General features: G+C 39.9%; 1 protein-coding gene across 1 annotated transcript; it reads right to left on the reverse strand.

The window, feature by feature from the left end:
* Nucleotides 1-2,268: 2,268 nt before the first annotated feature.
* smad2 (SMAD family member 2) lies at nt 2,269-21,124 on the reverse strand. Its single transcript, XM_073477916.1, has 11 exons — nt 21,002-21,124; nt 16,545-17,086; nt 11,316-11,405; nt 10,491-10,684; nt 10,054-10,188; nt 9,853-9,927; nt 9,570-9,623; nt 9,121-9,333; nt 8,771-8,908; nt 7,844-7,988; nt 2,269-6,517 (listed from the first exon to the last, which is right to left on the reverse strand). The coding sequence occupies exons 2-11, from the start codon at nt 16,799-16,801 to the stop codon at nt 6,394-6,396; spliced, it is 1,425 nt and encodes a 474-aa protein (XP_073334017.1). The 5' UTR covers nt 16,802-17,086; nt 21,002-21,124; the 3' UTR covers nt 2,269-6,393.
* Nucleotides 21,125-21,282: the final 158 nt, after the last annotated feature.

Below are 21,282 nucleotides of genomic sequence, written 5' to 3' on the forward strand. Positions count from 1 at the left end.
TAAACAAATCTAAATAATTCAGAGGGAGAAATAAACGTTTTATTTATCTGTTATTTATCAATTACTGTTTCAGGGTTATGATCCATTGTCCGTTTGTGTGTGTAGAGAAGGAAAATGAAAAGATAATTGTGACTCTTAGCGGTAGATTACAGTAATTCTGGATATATCAAATTCCCATCGTTTGTCATTGCTACATCTACTTTGAAATGTGATTTCTGCTTTTTAGCTTGAAAAGCAACTTTTAAAACCTTATTGGTTCAGTTTGGGACTAACAAAACCTTACAAACAGACATTTTAAATCCAGGTTATCGTGTCTCAGATGTGTTAGAACTGAAGGATTTTGATGCATTTTTTTTTTTTTTTTAAAGACTGCATTCAACGAAGATGGATGCCACAAAAATGTATGTTGGAAAAGGATAACATCTGCTGTCTGTAGCAAGATAACATTGACAAAAATTGAGGCATGTTACACTGTTTTTTTTAGATGTTCAAGGGTTAAACGCATATTTTCAACACACCAGAGCAATCTAATGTAACACAGATAAGACACAACATTATATAATATCAATTTTCAAGTTCCAAATGACGTTAAATTATATGTACTTTCACAAATTAATAACCATTTAGAATATACAGTTTGTAGCTTCTCACTTTAGATCTTTCATTAATGTACCTCTACCTCCCTCTACTGGCTTTTAAAGTGTATTACATCTAGCACCACTAATATAATACACCTCTACTATGCTCTACACTCCTGTTACAAGGTATGGTGGAGGTTCCCTACAACTGTTTAACATGGCTCTTCGTTTTTGGTATGAAATGAAAGATATGCCCTTGTTTCAATTCCTGTAAACTGCATATAGGATTTTCATCTAGCACTTGAGGCAATTCAGTTTATATGATGTCACCCAAGTTGCTGTGCATAAAAAGCATCATGAATGCAATTCAACAGAGGTTCGGCAAACACATTTAAAGTGTAAAGGCAGGGCTGAAATATATTTTTAAGACTTTGAATAAAACTAACTTTTCCTTATGTTGTTTAAAAAAGAACTGTGAATGAAGCCCTGATAAGTTAACTTTGTGCAATCACAAATGCTAATGCCTAGCAAATGCTAATATATGGGCGGTACAAACCGAAGTTAGGTCCAGTGAATTAAATATAGCTTTGTGTTTTAACCTATTAATAGCCTAGTGTATATTTTTAGCAATGTTAGTGTAATAGTCTGTTAAACACTGTGGTTGTTGTTTAAGTGTACTGAAAGAGTTATGGAAAGGATATTATAGGGAGAAAATGGCTAACAGTTGGCTGTTTTAGGCTTACTTACCTCCATATGAAGCCTTAGCTTAACAGGACCAAACAGGACTCCTGCAAGCAGCCAGCCCAGATGGTGTCTGTTCCTTCAAGTTTTACTGTTGAATTCAATGCAAAGATGAAAACAATCTTAAGGGTATTACTTTAACAAATTCTTTCACTCGCAGAAAGCAGACTGTCGTGGTTCCAGAAAAAGGCTCCCTGCTAGCTTAATCCAAATTTCGGTTAAAAACGCCCGCGAAAATTACCTTCTCATCACTGCACCTGGTTCCTGTCGATTAATTGATAAGCCCCGCCCTCTACTAGCCTGCCATTGGCGGACACATTCAACAAAACATCAACAGCGACAGAAACACATTTATGTGGGCATACACAGCCTAGTGACACATGTTGTAGGGCCAAGTTCGTTGGGAGACAGTCTAAATTCACTGATTGGGAACTTTTCGGTATATCGGTGTATTTTCCCATAAGAAAATGAGAGCAACAAAAAAATCCTCCACTTTAGGCCTATTTCAAATAGTCCTAAAGTGCAAAGTTAAAAGGTAAATTGTCAGTTTTCAATGATAGCCAATTCCTTTCCAAAGCACATTTTGTATGAAAGGTGGGCAAAAAGACAAATTCTGCTTCAAGATTCATGTAGCCTTATAGTCTTGTACTGAGTGGCTTTGGGTACATGCTGGCTTGTGTGTCAAAAATATGTCATGATGGCCTATATGTTAAAGAGAGGATGGTGATTTGTAAACTGGCTAGTCAGGCCTCAATAAATGTCTGTCTGCCCAAATGTTGCAAGTATGGCTGCAAACAGGTTTTAAACAGAGCGTCATAACAAATTATTTTTCCCAATGTGGCATCAACCGCAGCCTAGTGCCCCTATGAGCTGTGTTTTTGGTTATGTATGCAACTGAACCTGACAGGTTTAAGTGCTCCCAGATGAAAACATGCAACAGAAGATGTAGTTTTCAGTTGAATTAAAACAGCTTTATTAGTGTACACTGTAAGAAGTTGTCTGTATATGTAGAATAGTTGGAAAGCCTATGAAGATCATCAGTGTTTGAAGAAGACAGAAATCCTAACAGCTTGTTGTCTAATGGAGACTGCTCTGTTGATAGCAAGAAAGAGGAAGTGTATGGTAAAATAAAAAGTACAACTATACAATAACATCACTAGTGACATGTAGAAGTTTTACTTTCTCCAAAAAGCCTCCTTCTTGGGAATCCATCAGAAAGAGGCTTATTTGGAGATACACAATTGTCATCACAATAAGAAAAAAAAAATACAATATGTAATCTGTAAATAGGAATGTGGACCCTCAAAATGTGTCAACCACATGAAACCTCATTTGGTCTCATCTTCCATCTCCAAAACAGACTTCTCAGGAGAAGCTGGTTGGTTCTGGGGGTACAATGTTGGGTGGCACTCGTTAAAAGAAAAAAAAAAGTAGATACAAAGGCTCTTGCTGGACCCTGGAAACATGCATAAAACAGCATGTGTAGCCATCAGAAAATACACTGTGTATATTTCTTCATGGGGAAATGTTTTAGAGTATACAGTCCAAACTATTTGATGTCACTGCATAGACAAACATGTGGATGAGCAATGATTCGACAACCTGCTATATTTTAGCATGTGTATTGACCTCAGCAAAGTCCTGTCAACTTTTTTCCCCCAATAAATGAAAAGAAAATGACTGACCAGAACAGACAGGTGGACAGATATATACACATACAGACAGACAAACATCACTGCATTTGGCTGGTTTCAGTCTGGTTACAAGTGGGTACTATAAATATTTGACCCAGGCAAATGCTCAAGGAATAAAGAAAATGGTTCTATAAAAAATAGAGATCATGATTTGCTGTGGTCAAAGAACATAAAAACGGCAGGATCATCATTTGCTTTTGACTTTTTTCCACAAATGTCAATCTTTTGGTCTGATCCCAGTGCATTGCCCAAATCTGGAATTGTTATGTCTCTGTAGGATGCTCACAATATACGATTAAACATCAGGATTTCTGGACTTCTTGTCACAGACATAATGTGATAAACTAAACCTTCTTTTGGTGTTCTACAAAATGTTTTTTAAAATGTGCATTTCCCCTACATGTTGCAGTAGTGAGTCATAAAACAGAAAATGTGAATGTGTTTACATGCACCCCAGCATTTCTGTGCACCAAGTTAAGACCGCTGTCAGGTTTTTGTCACAGTTTGGAGAAAACAAGCTACCTGGAATATGACAGCATAAGCCAAGATAGTGAGTCCGATTTACATATATTTACATGTCCCACTCAGAATCCCGTTTTTTGAGGTAACACTTGTGAGGAAAACACTCGGAGATAATATAATATCATATGCATGTAAACACACTCGCAGTGCACAGCCATACGTAAGGGGCCATGAAAATTAAATGTCTGCAGAGCTGAAATTGGCAGCAGCTTTTACACACTGCTTACTGGAATGTCCTATGTTGCTTGAGTAAGACAGAATTCAACAAATTCACATTACAACGTCAGAGCATTTAAAATAAATACCAACTGCTTTGATACTGAAAAATAATACTGTATGGTCCGGCTGCTGGATTAAATCCTAATATCTTCAAAACGTATGAATTGTTGTTTAAACTGCTTCATCTTCTAATGACCCTGTAACGCTTAAAATATCAGACTTTTTAAACTGTTATCTTGAATTACAACCAACAATTTGAATCTAACCAAACCCCCAAAAAGACATCGGAAAGTTTTAATATTACGTTTAAGCCAATAAAATTCAATACCAGAACAACTTGAGCTATTAGGTTTTCATCAGCAGTTACATTTATGACACAGTGTGGATCTGCAGTGTACAGGACATATTGTAAATACATGCATTCAGTCTTTGGGAAAGCACTATCATAATTTGGGTCGCGTCCATAGAGCAGAAAGAATTTGTAACACTAAGGCAGGAAACTACCTTCATCAAAGGCTCAAACAAATGATAAACTCCAAAAGTCACCGGCCACTTTTACTATTTTAGCAGCCAGATTAGGTTATGAAGAAAAGAGGCTGGTAATTATGGTGACTTCAGAACACAATTTGAACTCTTTTCAGTGATAATTTCAGTGAAAATGTTATATCCTATGCTACATACTTCATAAATCATCGAGCTGTGATCATTTCAAACAGAGGGTATCTTCTAAAAAAATATTGAATTCTAATAAAAAGGAAGAAAGCTTTGACAATTTTAAATATATTCATATAGAAAAAATACATGGAAATACAAAAAGGTAGCTAAAAGAACATGTAAAGAAAATAATAGCTGTGTCGTATAACTAGCTTGTCAAATACTTAAAGCTTAAACACTTTAAACACAAAAGATTTGGACTCTAAAAATATCGATGTAGGTACCAGCTGGTTTTTAAATCACGGCAAGGAATCTCATTTAAAATCAAATGGATGCTCTTTAATAAGCCAATTCAGACAATATAAGGGGAAAAAATCTTTATAGTGTGTCATTTATTATATATTTTTGGAATTGTCTTGACTTAAATTGGGCTTTTCAACATTCCTATCTGTACAATTCAAAGCATATCTTGCTGTATTTTACATCAAAGGCAACTTTCTTGTAGCAATATCAAGGGTGCATAATTTGGGGCAGTGCAAGTACAGTATGGAAGCTACTTTTTTAAAGTCCCACACTGCAGGACTTCTTACGGTCGTCTTCCTATCAATAGAAAGTCAATTATAGGGAAATCGTGCATCAGTCCAAGCATATAATGAAGAGACTTCAGTGAAACATAAGCGATGATGGACATTTATCTTTTCATCTGTTAAACAGCAGGGGGTGACATTGAGGCTTAGACTCGTGAACTGCATTTATACTGAGTCCTAATCCTGCACCAAGTCCAACACACAACTCTCCTTCATTAGTAAGATGATATTGTAAAAAGTTAAGGAAGACACAGTATGGAACAGAAAACAAGGGCGTGCGTGCGTGCAGGGGGGGGGGGGCTCTCTCCTTAAGCCTCTATTACTGAAAACAACGTAATATATTGTGTGATGTTTCAGTAGAGTAACATATCTTAGTTATCGGTGCTGGTTAGCCTCTGACCACACTTTAAAATAAAAACTCCTCACAGAAGAACAAAAGACATACTTTCAGCTCAGATCCACACTGCACACTCGTGGTTGAATGGGATCAACTGACACCGCAGAGGAAATGATTTGTTGTTATGTCAAAGCAAAGGTGTTAAAACAGCAAGTGGTGGATGAGCTGTAAAGATTTGTCTGTGTTACAGTATTTATGCGAGCATGTGAAGACAGGGTGTGTAGTAGTAATTATAGACATCAACTTGATCTCCCAGTTACCCCTTTGACAGCCGAGGGACCGTCAGTCCAGCATAGTCAGGTCTGTGATGGCAACAACACAGGACTGATTAGGAAAAAGTAGGAGAAGTGGAAACCTCAGATAAAAATGGAAGTTTGGTCACCAAAACCAAGGGAAAAATAAAAAAAAGTAGAAGTCCAGGCATGACGCTGACTTTGGTTGTACATGAGCCTGGAGTGGCAGTACTACTGTTGGTCAACCTTGTGTAAATCTTGAATCAAAGTTGTGCTGCGGTAGGTAGGTAGTGACGCACGAGGTGGGACTGATGGTCGTAACTGTCTTGTAAGTAGAACGTCACATGCTCAGTCCCCCAAAACAGCCGCTCTCGTGTTGAGTTGGAACAGGAAAGTAAAGCTCCATCCCACTGTGTGTTTCTGGATCAGAGCCTCAGTCAAATACCAAAAACATGAATGTAGTCTGGTCCATTACTACATCACTCTCTTGTCATTTTGATATTGCAGGGTGATTTCAACTATTAGGTCCATGATTACTGGAATGTCAACATTAATCCAACAGAGCCTGAGGTGATCCGGCCAAGTCTGACATCACATCAGTGATCTCAATCCCCCATCCTCCAGGTCCATTGTGTAATTCTTTTTATTTTCTTTGTTTTTATAATGTTGTTAGTACATCAGTTTAAGACTGCATGGTGGTCTCCCTTAGGACATACTAATGTTGTGAAATGTCAGTTTGCTTTTGCGTAGGCGGCAGCAGAACCCTGTTTAGGACATACTGGAGCAGCGCACCGATGGTGAACCCATCTGGGTCAGGACCTTATCCAACCACTGGAGGGGGCCGTTGAGATGCAGCTCAATCCAACAGGGAGTGCTGGTGACTGTCTGACGTCTGCAGGGACAAAACAGAGAATAAGGGTGAGGATAAAGTTGTCACTAGTTCTGCTTGGTCCGGAAACTAAAACAAAACGAAAAAGAAACAGCAGTAGTGTGAGCATCGGTAGAGCACTTTCTCCAAGTAATTTTACATCAAATAAATAAAAAGTGAATGGAAGCATTCACTGCCAAGGTCCAACCAGATGATCAAACACAGCTGACGACTCTGTGGTCATGCCAGGCTTGGCCCGCGCTCTACAGACAGTGGAGACACTGACTGTTAACCAGACAAGCTACGCAGCGGCTTAACCCTGGCCAGTGAGGACAAGCCAAAACGCCCCCTCAAACGCTGTCTGGCTCCTGGGAGGGCACAACACAAAGCAGAGCCAGGAGCAGAACAGATGTTTGCTGGATGTATCATTGGAGGGCCACAGAGACAAGAGAGATACAGACAAATGCCCTGTAATCTCTGACATTTTACAACAAAAGGAGGAATATAATAGAGATTATAACCTTGCAGTGCAGATGAGAGCATGCACAATCCTTTTACCTTTCAGACAGCTGAGTACATGGTCACTCCCTAGATCTTCATGTAAAGATACACCCTTATTTATTTACCTTGATTAAAAAATGTTTGTGTACATTTGCCCTTTTTGCTTAAATGAAATGGTGTCAGGTCTCATCATATCTTATATTATATCTTATCATATCATATCCAGTATAATCTGTGCCCATGTGGTGGTGATTCAAAATATAAAGGTTAAATCCATTACACTGAGGGCATATGACATCAGCTTGTGAGTCAGTGTTCAGGGCAGATGGTATATGCTGTATGCACCAAACATCATTTGGAGATTCTGCAGGCTTTGCTAGGCTCTAGCCAGACCAACATGACTTCAGCGAGTCCAGGCTGAAAAATGTGGGTGAAGTTTTAATGTTATCTGCTAGGGCAGTATAATATGGAAAACAACAACAACATTGCAATGATTTGGACAGATATAAGGATTGCAATATGATCCACGATTTGTGGGAAATACCATTTTTGCATCACATATCAGTGAATTTGGATATTCCACTGGGCCATACTGCATCAGTTGTGCTGTCCTGAATACTGCTCTGCAATGTGAAAAACATTGTCAACTGAACTGTCCTTTACTTTTCCCTTTTGCCACAAACAAAACTATCCACATTCAACAGCACCCACTGCACAGCCTGCAAGTAGTCTTTATGTCAAGGAGCTCCCAGTGTGATGTCTTTCACAAGGACACAAAAAAATTCACTGGGCTTCTCTCTGGTCTGACCCAGGACCTACACATCTGATGTGCTTGAGAGCGTAACATACCTGTACTCTGCTCCCCAGCCCTTGACGAAGCTCATTCTGATGGTGCACATCCTGGTTAGCTGGTAGACTGCCTCAAACCCCTGATTGACCGACTGGGCCAGCAGTGCAGCAAACTCCTGGTTGTTAAAAATCTTCAGATTACAGCCTAAAAAACAGACAAAAGATTAAAACATTGAAGAGCTTTCGTCATCTTGGTAGACGATGGCGCACTCTGAAAAGAGTGGTGATAAAAATGTAAGTATTTCAGAAATGTTTTATCCCTGATGGTCTGATATGTTTTACAAATATGTTCGATTAAACTAAAAGTTAACGATGAACTACTTCATAAAAATGTGATGATGACTTCAAAACTTGTGAATCTACTTCGCCATTTCTGTAAACACAACCTAAAAGCACCAGGCAGAGGCACTGTGAGGTGTGGGTGTATTGTCTGTTGCTGATTATTCTTCGTAGGGCTGAAGTGTCCGACCCCTGCATGTCTACAAGATCCTTGTTTCCTTTCTGTACAATTCTGTGCCTCAGTAATGATACTGTTCACACTGTTCATTTAGCTAGGAATGAAATGTTCAAAGTTACATGGGTACAGATGAGTCAGTGTGTGTGGGTGGGAGTCGGCGACAAACTGTCACATTGTGGAGGGCATGGCGCTCTTCCTCAAGCTTTACTCGATCGATATCAGGTGAAAATAAAAGAATGTTCCACTATTCAATCAGAACTATTTTGGAGTTTTGTTTGGTGGAACATCTTGTCCTTCATATGGATCCATACTTCCAGATAAAAGTTTGAGAAGGAGCTCAATCCATTTTATGACAATGAATGTCAAGACTGCAAATATATTTTATTAGTAAACAAGAAATCTTTCAGTTGTATAGCATTCATCTGGATCAAGAGTCAAAGGGAAAAAAACAACTATTTATGTGTATTAACCTGGTGGTATCTTGCAGACTGTGGCAGGGTGCCAGCCGTATCGCTGGTTGCAGTTGGGACTCTGGACAAAAATGGCACTGTCACTGAGGCACTCTGCAAACACCTCCCCTCCGATGTAATACAACCTCACACCACGACCTACACAGTGTGAGACAGAGATAAAGGGGAGGAAGACATACATCATTGGAAAGAAATCATGAATTTTGTGCTATAGAAAGTATCATGTTTATTCAGCAGTGTGTCCACAATACAGTACATTTTCAAATTGAAGTTTCCTTCTCTGTAAAGATACAAAAAACTTTGCTCAAACAAATCAGTGTACCGGTTACTGTGTGCATGTGTGCTTGTACCTATGTGTCTCCTTGTCATTTCTACCGTTGCGTTCCTGTTGACATTGCTGAGAAGCCCTAGACAGAAGCGTTCAGAGTTGGAGGGGTCCGTGAAGCCATCGACTGTCAGAGACGGCTGCGAGGCGTGGAACGTCTCTCCAACCCGCTGGTTGAGCTCATAGTAGGCTATCGAGCACCAGAAAGCTGGTTCGCTGTAGGTAACTGGCTGAAGGTCTGAAAAGAAATCATGGAGAAGATATTTTACAGGTCCATCTTTTAAAATCCTGTTTCTGATTTTCTGGGCCTTCATTCAAATTAATTTTAAGATTTTGGTCCATTTTATACAACACTTTTCAAACTACCAAGGATCTCCAGTGAATTAACGAATTTCGCACATTGATTTAAGAGCTCTGTATGACTTGTAATAAAATTCAAGAAAACCGATAAAGACAGAAGTAAAGCAGTCTCACCGAGGCCATGACTGACAGGTGACAGGGCGCTTGGTGACATTTCTGCTGGTGAGCCTGGGAGAAAAAAAAAGAAACATCATTTAACAACTCTTCTTTATCTGTATTATATTTGATGTATACATTGTGTGAACTGTGCTGGTTATTGTTACTGGTACTGTTTGTAGTATTAATGATAACTGCTGTATTGTATTTTTGTCATTAGTTTGATTTAAAGTTGTTAATACTGAGCTTTTGTGTTTTTTCAAAGCTGCATGGTCACTGGCACTGCACTCGGCTATTCTACCTGTTTCCATACTTTGATTCATCTGCTGGTCACTGGTCTCTCCATCTTCACTTATATAGCCAGGCGGAGGAGTCTCTGTGGAAAACACACAAATATGAAATAAGAATCCATTTTCAGTGACACACTGCTGCACATATTGCGAAAGCTTGTGGTTTTTGAGTGGAAAAAACATGAAAATGAGTTCCTGCCCTGCATACATACCTGGTATATAGTTATTAGGAGGGTCTATGCCAGCAGGGAAGTTGGTGTTTTCAGGGATGGAGTTTGTAAAGTCGTCTAGAGGTGGAAGCTCTGTCAGAATTTCCGTGTGTCGAGGTACCAGCACCGGAGGCAGCACTGGAGAGAAAGATAAGTGTCACTGACAGACGAAAAAAAAAATGCTATACAAATCACATTGTTCAACCTAAATGCACCTTTTTTTCCTTAGCAAGTGTGCTCAGAAACACAGAAAAATAAATACTTAAACATATCTTGACTGGTTTTATCTACACCGACTGATGCTAAAACTCCAAATAATTTCAGTCACCATGACCACCATCATTATACATATTAGAGGGCACCTTGAAGATCACAGCGAGCAGTATTTAGAGTAAAAACTGTCAGAGAAGCACACACACTCAGTTCTCAAAGATCATTACCAGGTGTCTCCACTCTCTGGTAGTGGTAGGGATTGACACACACTTCATCCTTTTTGAGGTTGAAGGCATACTGGCAGGCGTCGATGGCCCTCAGCTCATGGTGGCTGTGAAGGTCAGGCCATCTCCACAGGCGGCAGTAGATGACGTGAGGCAGGCCCTTACGATGGGACACCTGGAGACGCCCGTCCAGTGACCTGAGAGGGTTGTGTGAGAGGTTAACTAATAGCTCAGAGATGACTGTGCATGAAAGAAGAAGACTGTGCTTTCTTTAGTTTCTGGTTTGGCAGTGTGGAGCACGGCAATATGCAAACAAAAACAAACAGGAGTAACTGAGAAAGGCCCCCAATGCGCCAACCAGTAAAGTTCAGGATGCTGGTTAAGTTTATGGTTAAACCTTATTTTGTTAGACTTATCAGCAAAGTTGGAAGGAGTCTTTGCACAGAGAGAGTGATCTCTGAACCTGCCCCTCTTGCAAAAACAAAACACATTAATCTTTTTACCCTCAAATTCAGAATCTTTCCACAATTTCAAGGACCTGTGGGAACCCTGTTGAAACACAGTTAAATTATTACCCTATTACCTGTATCATATAAAGCATTATGACACTAATGGCATTGATAAGGCTGTATTATGAGAGGCAATTACATTACAGACAGTCTTTGATGATCTCAATAAAAACAGACGTGGCCACGTGAGCCAGTCTGCAGTGATACTGTAGATTATAGAAAGATGGATGAACATTAAAGCAACATGTGGTGGCATTTCTCCTGCATAACATTTGCAGCGATTGTGGGCTTGTGTTTGAGTGCGTGTGAGTATATTCACCTGCTGTGGTCAGGGTATCCGTACATGCCTGTAGAGTCCCACTGCTCTATCGTGTGGCCTGAGCCTAGACCCCATAGATCTGAGCAGTTACTACAGACACACACACACACACACACACACACATACACACACACACACACACACACACACAAGACATGCACACACACAAACAGACACACAGGACAAGTGCAAAAAGGATAAAAATAAAAGCAAACAGATGGTAAACATGAGGTGTTTCATTCCAAATTAGTAAGATGATATCACAAACATGTACAGTTGGTCTCTTATTGGCAAGAAGGAAGGAGCTAAAAAGATTCGCCCTCGCACTTTTCAATAAGAGACACTGAGTGGATGACACGTAATCATGTGATAAATTCAAATTGACAGTGATGTGGTGGTGCAAACAGGTGATGCAGGGGGGTAGACAGGATTGAACTATGATATTCACCTTCTGATTCCTCACGTGATACTCACACTGTATACAGATGTGAAAAAGAACACACATCTGATCATTTTACTCGTTTATAAGGCTTTAAAATCTTAATCTTAATCTTGATGTGAAGCAAACAGGAAACGAATGCACTTACACAACAATGGCATGTGAATGAGGAAATAATTCAATAGAATACACAAAATGTGTCAAGACATGATGACAGAAAAAACAGATACAACACAAATGTGTGTGTATGACTTAAGAAAGCACGCATTCCAACTAACTTGTTCTGTAAAGCTCTTAAGAGTTGTAATGGAGGAGAGGAGAGGAGAGAAGAGGAGAAGAGAGGAGGCTGTCTGTTCAGCGCAAAGTAATTGCCAGACCTGTCTGTACAATATCTGCTATCTCGACACATATGACCCTACTCAAAGACTTCTACAAGCACAAGCCCTGTGTGGACAATCTCCTGACACAGCTAATGTCTTCCCTTCTTCCTTCCTCACTTAAAAGGTCCCCTACCCCTACAGTGTCTGCCAGATCAAGACTCTTGATCCTCATCCACTAGCGTACAAGTCCATCTGGATCAAAGCCAAAAAGCTAGACTTGTAGTTGTGAGAGATCTAGCAGGTTAACTGGATTATTTGTAAAACATTGTGAGGATATTTTCCCCCATGCTTGCTATCTGTAGACACAGTTGAGTTATTGCACTCGTCCGCTGTCACATTGCATCTTACCGCCACTCAAACAGAAATCTACAAAGCCCCCACACCTGCTATCTCTGGACAATCCTCCAGACACTGCTTTGTCATCCTCCACCACCCAAGAAAAGAAAACTGCAAGAGCCAGAGCAAATTATCTTAGACCTTTATCAACCTTACTGCACAGTGTTCAAAGGGAAGTGAGCCACGCATCAAAGGCCTGATGTGCTATCTACCACAAAGTACTGAGCACTATCAAAGAGTACATCCTGGAGATTCAATGGTAGAGTTGTACCCTACCAAGCCACCGTCAATAAATAAGTAAGGCAAAACCAATAGCTAACGTGACCCGTCATAGAGTTGAAGGGATGTATGTGTTTATTATCCAAATACTGAAATCCTGAGATGATAAAATCCAAATTTCTTCTTCGGAGACTGAAGACAGCAGCATTCAAGTAAAACTCTAACAAGAACCACCATCACCTTATCAGCACCCCTTCAGAAGCTACTATCTGGCCCACATTCCTCAGAGTGAAGAAACAGAGAGAGGCCTGGCCAAAGACACTTCACATAGTTCTACCACTGAACTTTTCATGCTTATTTTTCCTTTTAACCCACTTCTTACATTTACTGTACTTCTCCAACTTCCCACCATTTCCTCAATAATGAGACTGTTTAGCACACAGTATATAACCACATATATGTGGTGACACGTGCTGAAGAGTAACCATGGACCAAAATCCACCAGGGATGGGCATGAAACTTGAGCATTCGATTTGGACGCCAGAATTTTTTTAGTGTATGGAGTAATCGCATTTTTTAAATAGGCTAATGAATATGAAATTCACCCTCTTTTGTCATAAGGTTTACATTTGTTGGACGGGAAGCAGTGATGTAACTGCCATCTATGAATATCTATCACAGCCTGAGATAAGGTTCCAACATTTTCAGTCAGACTTCACTCGATCTAACGTCACAGCCAGAATGGCTTTTCAACAATTCAAATGAAATGAATGTGCAGTGCAAGCTCTGTATATTTAAAGCAGCACCTTATAGGACAACTAGTTTGATGTTTGATGCATTGTGTGAGGCCACCAAGAAAGAGAAGACTAGTGAGCTCATCATGAAAATGGTGAATGGAGATCCTGTTAAGCTTTGTGGAAGAAAAAGGCATCTGCGATCTGCGAGCTGATGACATTTGTTGAGTCAAATTACAAGCTACATCACTGTGAACAACAACTACAGAAGGAGTTCAGGATACGTCACTAACCCCAACCCCCACCCACATTTTCACTTGGTTATTCATTTTGGACCCATTTCTTCAGTAAGATTTGATCGTCGAGTGCTTGATACTTTACACTTTACCTACCAAACTTCTCAACACTCACACTAGCACTCACTTATCTCCGATAAGTTGCTCCACTGAACTGCACTGAACCGAGCCAGCATTGATTTTCAAACACTAGTTCAATTCTATAACTATATTAAGAAATATAAGTCAGTGCAAGGTCTTCGCTGCATTGTGAGTAGATCTGCCCGTTATCAGCCAGTAATCTGTAGAGAGCATACTGCTGAGAAACTCTCCACCCACCTTGAACATCACTATCTGATATTACTAGAGTCATAGCAGATGAAACCTTACCATGATAAAAGAAAAGTAAACACACAGTAAATTTACCGCCTCTGCTTAACCAGGCCATGTTTATCTTTCTTGCCACTTTTACAGCTTCTCACTTGGATATCAATACAATGCTATAAATGCAAATACTCAGATTTTCGTGTAGCCAAATGCAAACCAGATTGACCTAGAATGCATTGTAATCCCTGCTATGAATGAAGGCTTGATTTCCGCATTTGGTCCTTAATTAATTTGACGAAGCAGGTTCAAGACACCATTTTCAAATCAAGCTGCCTCGACACTGAATCCCCATCAGCCTCAGGTGATTTGGGGTGAACTTGGGTGTGGAGTGTTGGATAGGAAAAGATAATTTCTCTGCAGGGTCAAATTCTATTATTGATAGTTTATAATTAAAAGGAACCTAAGAATGAAAGAAAGAAGAGAGAGGGTGGATTACACAGAAAATCTGAGAAGGGAAGCTCATAAAATCTTCACTGAGCAGCCTAGTTATCTCCCCTTTCTGCTGATCCTCAGTGGATTGATTGACGTTAATCACATGCTTCTCATGGGGCTCCCCTGACTTTTCCACCTTTGTCATGATAAGGTTTCACCTGGTCTGGTGACTTGGCTCGTGTACCTAGTCATGCGACACAGGAGAAATCTATACTGGAAGACACATGACCTGTAACCATTCAGGCTAAGTATCTACTGTATTGGCAGTTTCGGGTGCACAACAAAGAAAACACATTTAAACAAACAAAGCTTATTTTCAAGTCTGTTGATTGACTTTGTCCTGTAAAAAAATATGAAGCAATTTGAAGTCAAGGTGAGGGAGAGATGTCAGAGAGAGATGTACAGATATGATAGAAAGTTGTTGTTTACATTGTGGCTTTTCTCCTTGACAACATTGACAAGACTCTGAGGTGATGAGAAGACTCATATATCATACATCCGACACTGAGCACAGCTGTGTGTGCAGTGCTTGGCTTTATAGTATTAAGTTTCAGACTTTCATTATTTTAAATAAAAATCTAGAGCTGGGCAAAATAATGATATACATATATTGTGTTACAACAGGAAAAATGCCTGTCATTGCACATTAGGCACTATTGTTTATATTGTATTGTAAATCACACTCTTTGTGGCAAAGACAACACATCACATTCTTTCATACAGCTTAATGCAGATTTGCATGAAGGTAATGCAAACAAACATGGAGGACAGTGAACGTGACACAGAAGAGGGTAATTCCAAACAGGCGAAGGACTCAGACCAGCCAAGACAAAACGAGGAGTGCATACTGAAAAAAAGGCTAATTCTGTCGCATGGACATGGTCTGGGTATGAAAAGTCCCCACAAGGATCAGAAAACTGTACTGGCAAATTATGTCTTCACAACAGACACTCCTAAATTCTTTAACCACCAACGCATTTATTCATTCAACTGACGGACTAGAATGGCACAGAAACTAACCAAACAAACGTGAAATGCCATTTTTCTTTGTTTCCTTTCTTAGTTAATTGTTTATGAAATAGTAAATATGCCTGATAAATGCAACCTTTTCAGTTCTTTGCAGATTTCTTTCCAACTACAGGTGCACCTATAGCATGTCTTTAGAACTGATAAAGGCCCAAAGTACCTCATTAAATGAAGCATCCAATGCCGAAACAAACTCATGCTGTTGTCAGGAGGTATTGAGTGTTAAACAGTCATTGTAAGGATGAGATGAAAGGCAATCCTGAAACAAGGTTTTGTAGTTGCAGAAGACCACAGCGAAGGCACAACCAGACAATCAACAACGGTGCACCCAATTTTTGTTGCACGGATACGTTTGCTGCATATAGGTCATAAATCTCGACTAAGCTCAACGCAAAGGCAAGTTTGGTCGTCATCATGTGTTGGACATCTGTTTCCTCCAATCAGGTTTCACTTCTGCTGCCATGCCAAGCTATGGAACAACATAATAGGGAAGTGGACCTGTTGTTGCACAACAGAGACTTTTCTTTCTGCAAGCTTGCGGGCGCCTGTCGCCCTCCTTCTCGCCTCCATGTGTGTTGACACACCTCGCTGTGATGGTCTGTACTGGTGGTATTGTGGTATACCAGTACAAAGGAACTGCTGACGTGTGTTTGCGCACACGTGAGCACAACTTCAAGTGTGTTAGTGCAGGAATTATTTGTCATTAATTGATCTGATTTTACATTTATTGAACAAAATTCAAATGTTTCCAATTTGAGAGAGCACTTCTGTCTGTTTTCCCTGAGTGTGATGACAAACTTATTGTCTGCTAATGTTTATACTGTATACATGTGTTTGTGTGTGTACAATGTGTATGAAAAGATATAAATAAATATCTTAAAAAAACATGGCTGTTACCATTCCCTGTGATAATAATTATGTTGTGTGTGTAAGCATTTACAAGACAGAGTCAGGAAGACATAGAAATACAGGATGTGTGTACGTGCATGTCCTCATCTCACCTGGGTATAGTGACACACTTTGTGTTGCTGTTCTGTGTGCTGATGGCTTTCTCGAGCTCGTCCAGCTGCCCAGTCTTCTTTAGCTTCTTCACCAAGCTCTTCACAGCTTTTTCGCACCATTTCTCCTCCTGTCCTCCTCCGTTCTGCTCCCCTACACCTCCGATTCCTCCCCCTGCTCCTCCGCTCCCTGCTGGGGTCTTCTTCCAACCCAGGAGTCGTTTCACTACCGGGGGAGTGAAGGGAAGGATGGAGGACATGGTGGCCTGTGTGTGTATGCGTGCACTTGTGTGTCCTAAGTGTGTTCTGATGCCCCTTGTATTCTGATGTGAAGAAAAAAAGGGAGAGGGGAAGGAGGGTGTGCGGGTGATGGGTTGTCTGAATTCCTACTGGAGATTTTCAAAAACTATATGTAGGCAACTATATGTATTGTATTTAATTAATATCTCGTCAGAACTAAGGCATTAGTCTGGAGGAGTCTTGGGGAAATATGAGATGGGAAGAACACGACATAGGGAGCCGAGATCAACTACATCCAAAGAAACCTAAGAAACAAGAGAAAGCGCATGTTAACGATTGTGAATATAAAGAGTAAGACAGTTCAGAAGATGAAAGTCTGATGAACAACTCATTGCATAACATTTTCTTTTGAAATGATGACATCAATTATGCCCACACATCCAGATTCACCGACAGATTTTTCTGCCCAGAGCCATAACTAGCATATCTACCATAACCCCCTGCTGCTTACTCTCCCACCATGTACCAGTGCTTCTATCAGCCAGACTGGCAGTCACAGCACAACACACCCTGCACATATTAACAGATTCTGTTTTATATTCGGCACTTGGTCCTCTGTTGATCTGGAGCAGTCAAGTATATGCTTTTTTGATTATAATGACAAAATGAATAAGCTCTACTCTTTGCACAAACAAGTTGCCATCTCGTAGGGCTGGGTAATATATTGATACGTCATTATCAGGATATGAGACTATATATCGTCTGAGATTTTAGATACTGTTTTATCGAGATATGGCATATGTGTTGTCTTTTCTTGGTTTTAAAGACTGCATTACAAGTGTAAATTTCTGAACTTACCAGACTGTTCTACTTGTTCTAATGCGTAACTTTATCCACATCACTGTTGATTATCAGAAATCTCACTGTGTTAGTATCAATAATAATCCCTACAGTATCAAAATCAAGGTATTTATTAAAAGGTGTTGTGATATTTACATCATTTTACAGATACCTTTATTTTAAGGTCGATAATTGACACTGGGCAAGTACTAACATACTGTTTCACCAATCAGAATTTGAACAAATACAAAAATTATACATTGCATATACTATGAATACACTATCTTGACTATGACTCAATAATAATTTTGGTAATGCAGTCTGTTTAAATGTCACATTGTCACCAGTGTTGAATTTTCAAATTCCACTTTTTCCTACATTACTGACAACTTTAAAGATGGTTAAAGTGAGCAAAAACTTGCTTTTACTATTCCCAATTTTATTCAAATTAAATTTTTATCAGCAATTTCTAGAAATTCACTTGGTAGCCTATACACGCCTGTGGGAGATCTGTTGAAGTTGTTTAATGCTGCTGGAGAGTTGATTTCTTTGCAACAGTCCAAAGGATGTGACTTTATGCACATTCTCGAGTGCCTCATCTCAGTGTCTCTCTCTGCTCCACTAACAGAGAGCAACAGCAGCTAACATTAGTTTAGAAGTGGAGTGAATTAATGAATTAATTCGGGCACAACACAGAAGATCCACAGAGGCCTTTTAAAACACAATACTGCTAGGGATGTATAACTTCTGCTATGTATCAGCTACTTATCAGTATCAGTGAAATTCTGGCTGACAAATTGCTTCAATAATATAAAGCCAAACTGCTTTCATTGACTTATTGTAGGCATCTACACACTCAGATACAGTAGGTGGTGGTATGCACATTTAAATTTGATTGCAAAAAATATGTTTTATACAGTTTCAGAGGAAGACAACATGATTCTAATTTGCAACACTTTATCGACAAGGGTTCAAAGAGGAGGGAAAAATTCTACGTGTTTTAACACAACAAATCTTAGAACGTTGGAACAGTAAATCATCCATCTTTGCTTTCTACAGCTTAGCCCTTCCTACCCTCTGGTACTAATAATTACAGGTTATAAACTTCTTTTTAATCTTATAGGGATCAGCATGGCATCAAAAAAAAAAAAATCAAGCTTGTTATAACTCACATGGCATTATTCACAATAGGTCTCCCAAGTAAGAGACATGTGAAGTAATTCGTACAGTCAGCATAGCCATCTAGTTGGCTGGTCAATGAGATTCTGTGAGGTTTGGAAACTGAAGTCAAGTGACATGAAATACTGTGATCTCTACGAATTGCTGAAAAGTAGATTGTGGACTCCTTCAAGATTGATCACAATCTAAAAATGCCAGATTGCCCACCTCTAATCTTCAACCAACATTTCACCATAACTACTGTTGGGTCACAGGTCAGATAGTAGGTGTAGGTCTGCACAAATCACTTCAAACTTGAACAGTATTCCAGACCCTTTACTTTTGCAAAATGATTCCAAATGGCGAGGGTGTGGATGATGCTGTGTCCCAATATGTTTTTTTTTATTATTATTTGGTCAACCTTTAAAAACTAATTTAAGACAACTCTGAATTTATACTCACATTCAAGCATCTTTTTTACTAAGAAAAGATTTATTTAAGTCTGAGGTATGACATCTAATAATTACTAATCCAATGCTAATCCTAAAGTAAACCTTTCGCATTATTGAAACCAGCATTCACCCCTTCATATGAGAGCCAAGCACCGTCGGACTGTGCTGAACCCTGCTCAGGAGCTTGGTCTTAAAACCTTGTCAGATAAAAGGGGCCACTGAATTTCACAACAACTGCAACCTTGTTAAGTTTCATATATCCTTTCTTCAGACAATCCAACCATTCTGGCAGATGGTAAATTCATCATTTTCAAATTAATAATCAGACAGGAAATGCTGCTAAAACGGCTCATGAAATGTGGAATTCAATGGCCACATAACACTTTGCTCTGGGCACTGACATGAGCTCTAACTCGCAAATGTAACATTATCCTATATTATTGCCAAGATCTATTCTCCAGCCTAATGAGGAAATCAGAGTAAATCCAGGAAACATCTACAGAGAATACTCAAATTCAATTACTAAAATCAAATTTGAATACTGGACCCAGTCCTCTCAAAAAAACTTTGGTTGAGTGTCGATTAGTGCTGCGGATTATTGATCAATGAGACTTAAATAAATACAGGTAAAACCACTCGGTGATGCAGATTTCTCAACTCAGCTGCCAGAGAGGAAGGGATCACTGTCTTGGCTGTGCTACTCTGAAAGTCCAAGCTCCTTCTAAGAATTAATTTCAAAGGCTTAACCCTTGGACTGCTTACTAATAGCACAGGAGTATGAGTGGCTTTCAGAAGGAGGCAGACCATTCCTGAAAATAATTACCTACAGTCTTGATCTTAGTACCTGAGGTTGTTTGATATTGTCTAAACATTCAAGCATGCTACCCATTGGGTCCAGCCTGCACTAGCGAACAGGCTTTGATGCCAGAATAAGAGAAGGCAGGAAAACCATGGTGTGTAAGTAAAATGCGGTAGGTTGGTTCTAGATTGGTGTCACTGAAACGTGATTATTTAACAAAATTGAGGATTATTTATATCATTCCTCGCTGTGCTAAATGTGGACAGACAAAGAAGAAGGAATAAACTCCTACAACAACAAACACCCTTGCGGATAGGGGCTGTCCCAGGAACAACAAGACCTTGTCGTGTGCCGGAGGCTTTCAAACTGAACACAAAGTCTTAATGTAAGGAACAAAAAGCACAAAACGTGCTGATGTGAATGTACAGTAAACGTCTACTCGAAATGCTGACCACGGCTATCAGGGCCTTGAGGGCAAAACATAAGCAACGTTATTTTGTCTACAACGTCTCGTCTTTTTGTGTGAGAAACTGTCTGTTTGGGTTACTTCTTCTCCAAAACCATACACACACAACACACACACAACACACACACACACACACACATCACGGCTTGAAGAATAAGCTAACGCTACATACGACAATTCAGACTTAACAGCTAGCGGTTTCTGGATGTACACTTTGACAAGGCACAAAAAGCGACTTAATTTCGCTGCTGGCTGTCATTTGCTGTGCTGTACAGATACAGTGGGATTATTCAGGTTTCTTTTGTCTCGAAATGACTGATAGCCCCCCTCTCCTCCTCCCCTCGCCTCCAAAAAAATAGAAGAAAAAGAAAAAAAAAAGAGTACGAAAAAATCCGCTAGCAAGCTTGCTACTTTGTGTCACAGACAAATAAACAGGTCTGTTGCATGTTTTGTCGCGAACAATTCAAATCCGTTTCTTTGTTTGAAAAAATAAAAACGCACTTACCCGACGAGGAGGTGAAAGGACGCTGAATGGCCACTCAGGTACCTGTCAGAAAAGCCTGCTTGTTCATTTTAAACGCACCCAGAGAGACTTTAAACTGTATTTTCCACCTCCGAGCCGCCGGGATGATGGCCCCTCATTCAAAGCTCAACCAAACATGTATCGCTTCACGCAAAACATGAACGGCAGTGCGACGGCACCACGCCCCGCCTCCTTTCTCTTCCCATTGGCTGAATCCCGGGGTTCAGCCGATAACCTGTTGCCAGACGTGCGTTCAATTGGCT

The sequence above is a fragment of the Pagrus major genome, chromosome 12, assembly GCF_040436345.1.
Source record: "Pagrus major chromosome 12, Pma_NU_1.0".
NCBI classification, from domain to species: Eukaryota; Metazoa; Chordata; class Actinopteri; order Spariformes; family Sparidae; genus Pagrus; species Pagrus major.

Coding starts and splice junctions, on each gene's coding strand:
- smad2 (XM_073477916.1), bottom strand. CDS start 16,801: ATGTCCTCCATCCTTCCCTTCACTCCCCCGGTAGTGAAACGACTCCTG. Junction 11,406..16,544: donor AAGTGTGTCACTATACCCAG/GTGAGATGAGGA, acceptor GTGTGTCTGTAG/TAACTGCTCAGATCTATGGG. Junction 6,518..7,843: donor GGCTGGGGAGCAGAGTACAG/GTATGTTACGCT, acceptor TTGTCCCTGCAG/ACGTCAGACAGTCACCAGCA.